The sequence below is a fragment of the Hippopotamus amphibius genome, chromosome X (genome assembly GCF_030028045.1).
Source record: "Hippopotamus amphibius kiboko isolate mHipAmp2 chromosome X, mHipAmp2.hap2, whole genome shotgun sequence".
NCBI lineage: Eukaryota > Metazoa > Chordata > Mammalia > Artiodactyla > Hippopotamidae > Hippopotamus > Hippopotamus amphibius.
Window position 1 is genome coordinate 80,987,426 of NC_080203.1, and position 3,398 is coordinate 80,990,823.

At 41.3% G+C, this 3,398-nt stretch overlaps 2 protein-coding genes across 2 annotated transcripts; both read left to right on the forward strand.

Annotated features, from left to right (window-relative positions):
* Nucleotides 1-2,128: 2,128 nt before the first annotated feature.
* On the forward strand, nucleotides 2,129-2,440 carry LOC130842441 (small integral membrane protein 10-like protein 2A). Its single transcript, XM_057719094.1, has one exon. It carries the CDS (start codon nucleotides 2,129-2,131, stop codon nucleotides 2,333-2,335), a length of 207 nt encoding a protein of 68 aa, XP_057575077.1. The 3' UTR covers nucleotides 2,336-2,440.
* Nucleotides 2,393-3,193, forward strand: LOC130841502 (protein FAM220A-like). The gene has a single exon (XM_057717640.1). The coding sequence runs from the start codon at nucleotides 2,393-2,395 to the stop codon at nucleotides 3,191-3,193; it is 801 nt and encodes a 266-aa protein (XP_057573623.1).
* Nucleotides 3,194-3,398: the final 205 nt, after the last annotated feature.

The window sequence follows — 3,398 nt, forward strand, 5'->3', positions numbered from 1 at the left end:
ATATTTGCAGATTATTGTATGTCAATTGTATCTCAATTTAAAAAAAAGAAAATCCAAAAAAGACACTAATAATCTGTCAGCACTAATAAGTGAATTTAGCAAGTTTGGAAGATACATTATCAATACATATTGCAATATAAAGCTCACTTGTATTTTTGTGAATTCTAACAATGAGCATTCCAAAAATAAAATTAATAAAACAAATGTATTTAGAATAGGATCAAAATAGCCAACAGGTACATGCAAATATGCTCAATGTTACCAATCATCAGAGAAATACAAATCAAAATCACAATGACATATCATTCCACACATGTCAGAATGGCTATCATCAAAAAGAGATACAAAGTGTTGGTAAAAATATGGAGAAAAGAAAACACTTGTGCAGTGTTGGTAGGAATGTAAATTGTTGTGGCCACTACAGAAAACAATATAGAGATTTCTCCAGAAATTAAAAATAGAGCTACCATGTGATCCAGGATTTAAACTTCTGGGTTTATATATGAAGGAAATTAAAAAAGGATATTATAGAGAGATCTGCACTCCCATATTCATTGCATCATTATTCACAATAGCCAAGATATACAAACAACCTAAGTGTCTGTCAACAGATGAATGAATAAAGAAGATGTGGTATATATGTACAATGGAATATTATTCAACCATGATAAAGAAGGAAATTCTGCCATTTGCAACATGTATGGACCTCAAGGGCATTATGCTAAATGAAATGTCAGGCAGAGAAAGACTAATACTATATGGTATCACTTACACATATATCAAATCACCACAATATACCCCTTAAATATATTACAATTTATTTGCCAATTATACCTCAAAAAAGCTGAAAATGTTTGCATATCTGACAAGGTTTTAGGTGATCATTATTATACCAGTGTGGAGGACCCTGTTTTGAGTAACTCTGTCAACAAATTCTGCCTAGTGATGGCAGTAGTGATATTGCCCAGTGTCTCAGCTGACCAGTGTCTAGTAGAGATATCCAAATTTATTCCTGTGGCATGAATTTGCCTATAGTTTTGTCAGCAAAAACTCTCTTGACTCTTATTCATTTTATTTTTAATGCAGTTTTTTTGTTCTCAGTAATTAGACAGGGTACAAAGTCAAAGAATCTATAAAACTGAAGCCATATTTCTTGCTTTTCATAGACAATCACTTCCAACTCTCTTAGTTTTTCCTTTTGGTATTTGCCTCCACAAACCTCTAACAAAATGCTTATTTTACCAGTTCTTCATTTAATAGTTTTAGGCATATCGACTCCCACTAAGGTAGATGAATATGTAGCTCTTTTTCACTTCTATGATCCACACCACAAATGGATATGCTTCCTGTTTTCCCATCTTCTAACTATAGTTATACATATACTTGCTTAAATCAATAATTACTCTTCACATTTCTATGACTTTGTAAATACTTTCAACTGAATTATGCTGTTTGCAAAGACTACTTTTCCTTTCTTGCCCAAATGTCCTCCCCTTGGTAGTAACAATTTCATACTTTTATTCTTTGCTTAGTTTTGTAAGTATTTAGTCCAAGATTATTTACAATTTGGGTAAAATTTATCTCAATATTTCAGGTATGCTTATAATTTCATTGTTTAGAGTATTTTTACCTGGAATGTCCTGATCATCTTTAACCCAGAATAGTCTCTTTCTGTACTGATGCACAATATCAACTTGGGGTCCCTTCATCATCTTCCTGAAGATAGTCTTTATTTCTCTTTATTGTTAGACATCACATTTTCTAGATATGTCTTTCTTTTTTGTTGGGTTATTTTTACTTTGCTGAAATATCTCAGGATATTTCCTAAGAAAGCATGAATGGGATGGAAATTTCTTGAGAAGTTTTGATTGTCTGAAAATGTCTTCAGGCTACCTGCACATTTGTTATCGTTCAGTTCAATTAGAAGTAATGTTAATTAAGAATTCTGAAGTAGCCGGCTCGCAGAGGCGCTTCCCTGAGCGTGACGCGCGGACTGCCCTCCCCACGGCCTGCCCGCCCACCGGCCGGCCTCGCTGCCGCCTCCTTCGCTCCCTCAGCGTAGGGCCAACGGCTGGGGCAGAGGCCTGGGGGCGTAGCGGTGCCGGGAGGGCGGCTGGCGCAGGTCTATATGGCGGCGGCTCTGTCGGGCCTGGCTGTCCGGCTGTCGCGCTCGGCCGCCGCCCGCTCCTATGGGGTCTTCTGCAAGGGGCTGACCCGCACGCTGCTCATCTTCTTCGACCTGGCCTGGCGGTTGCGCATCAACTTCCCCTACCTCTACATCGTGGCTTCCATGATGCTCAACGTCCGCCTGCAGGTTCACATTGAGATCCATTGAAGGCCTTCCGCGAACTGACAGGCATGTCCTGGGGCTCAGGGTGTGAGAGCACACAGCATGAGGGACGGCGGGGGGCATCTCAGCACCCGCCTCGCAGAAGAGAAGGGAGCGGGCAATGACTGGGATGGACTGTTGTGCAGAGAACTGTTGTGTAGGAGAAGGCAGGAGGAGAGCCCTTCCCCACCAGCTGTCACCTCCAGGGTGAATAAGCCTGCAGGTGATGCACATGGAAATTCACAAAATGAGGAGTTATCAGTGGAAATGAAAAATGATCTGAGTGAGGTCAGCCTCTTGCTTCATGATGGCAACAAAGTGCTTCCATATTTGCAAGAATCAATATGGAGAAATTCCGCTTCAGCGGCTGCTCAGAGTGGGAATGTGGGTCTGCTCTTTGCTCCCACAGGAGAGCGTTTTGCTGGGGTGTCCTGCGGCATCGGGGAAACTCAGAGGAGGGACTGGCGGGGAGGAGGGCCCAGGGCCACTGACAGCCACGGAGGATGGAGCCAGAGAGGAGAGCCTTGGGGGTCAGGACTACCATGCCATCAGAAATGGTCAGAAATGGGGATTTCTGAGGATGAACCACCAAGTGCTCTTCCAGAGAAGCTGGACTCTGAGTTGGATCCCTCTTGCCTGCGTTCCATCCTGTCTACACTGCTGCACGCACATCCCCAAATATTCTTGAATGATGAGACAAAATGTGTTCTCCCTGGCCATTCAAAGCCCATGTTTTCAGAGCAAAGAGTAGAATACAAGAAAATGCTTTCATGTGTAAAAAGTATGTCAGATGACCTGCAGATAACACTGGCGTTACTAGCTCTACATGTTTCTGAATTAGCAGATCTGTTATGCCATAGTTAAAGTACAGGCAGAACAATAAAAATAGTGAGATTAATTTTAAAAGTTGTCCTAAAATGATTTCTTTTGAATTAAGTCTGGATGCACACGGTGCAGCCTTGAAGCTCCTGCTTTGGTTTGTACGACCAGACAGACTTAAAGTCAGTGGAATTGAAAGCTGGTCGATACAGAAGGAAATTTTTGAGTTTTAAATTGTGCTCGAAAGACA

Excerpts from the sequence above, each read along its gene's own strand:
- LOC130841502 (XM_057717640.1), top strand. The coding sequence starts at position 2,393 with ATGAGGGACGGCGGGGGGCATCTCAGCACCCGCCTCGCAGAAGAGAAG.
- LOC130842441 (XM_057719094.1), top strand. The coding sequence starts at position 2,129 with ATGGCGGCGGCTCTGTCGGGCCTGGCTGTCCGGCTGTCGCGCTCGGCC.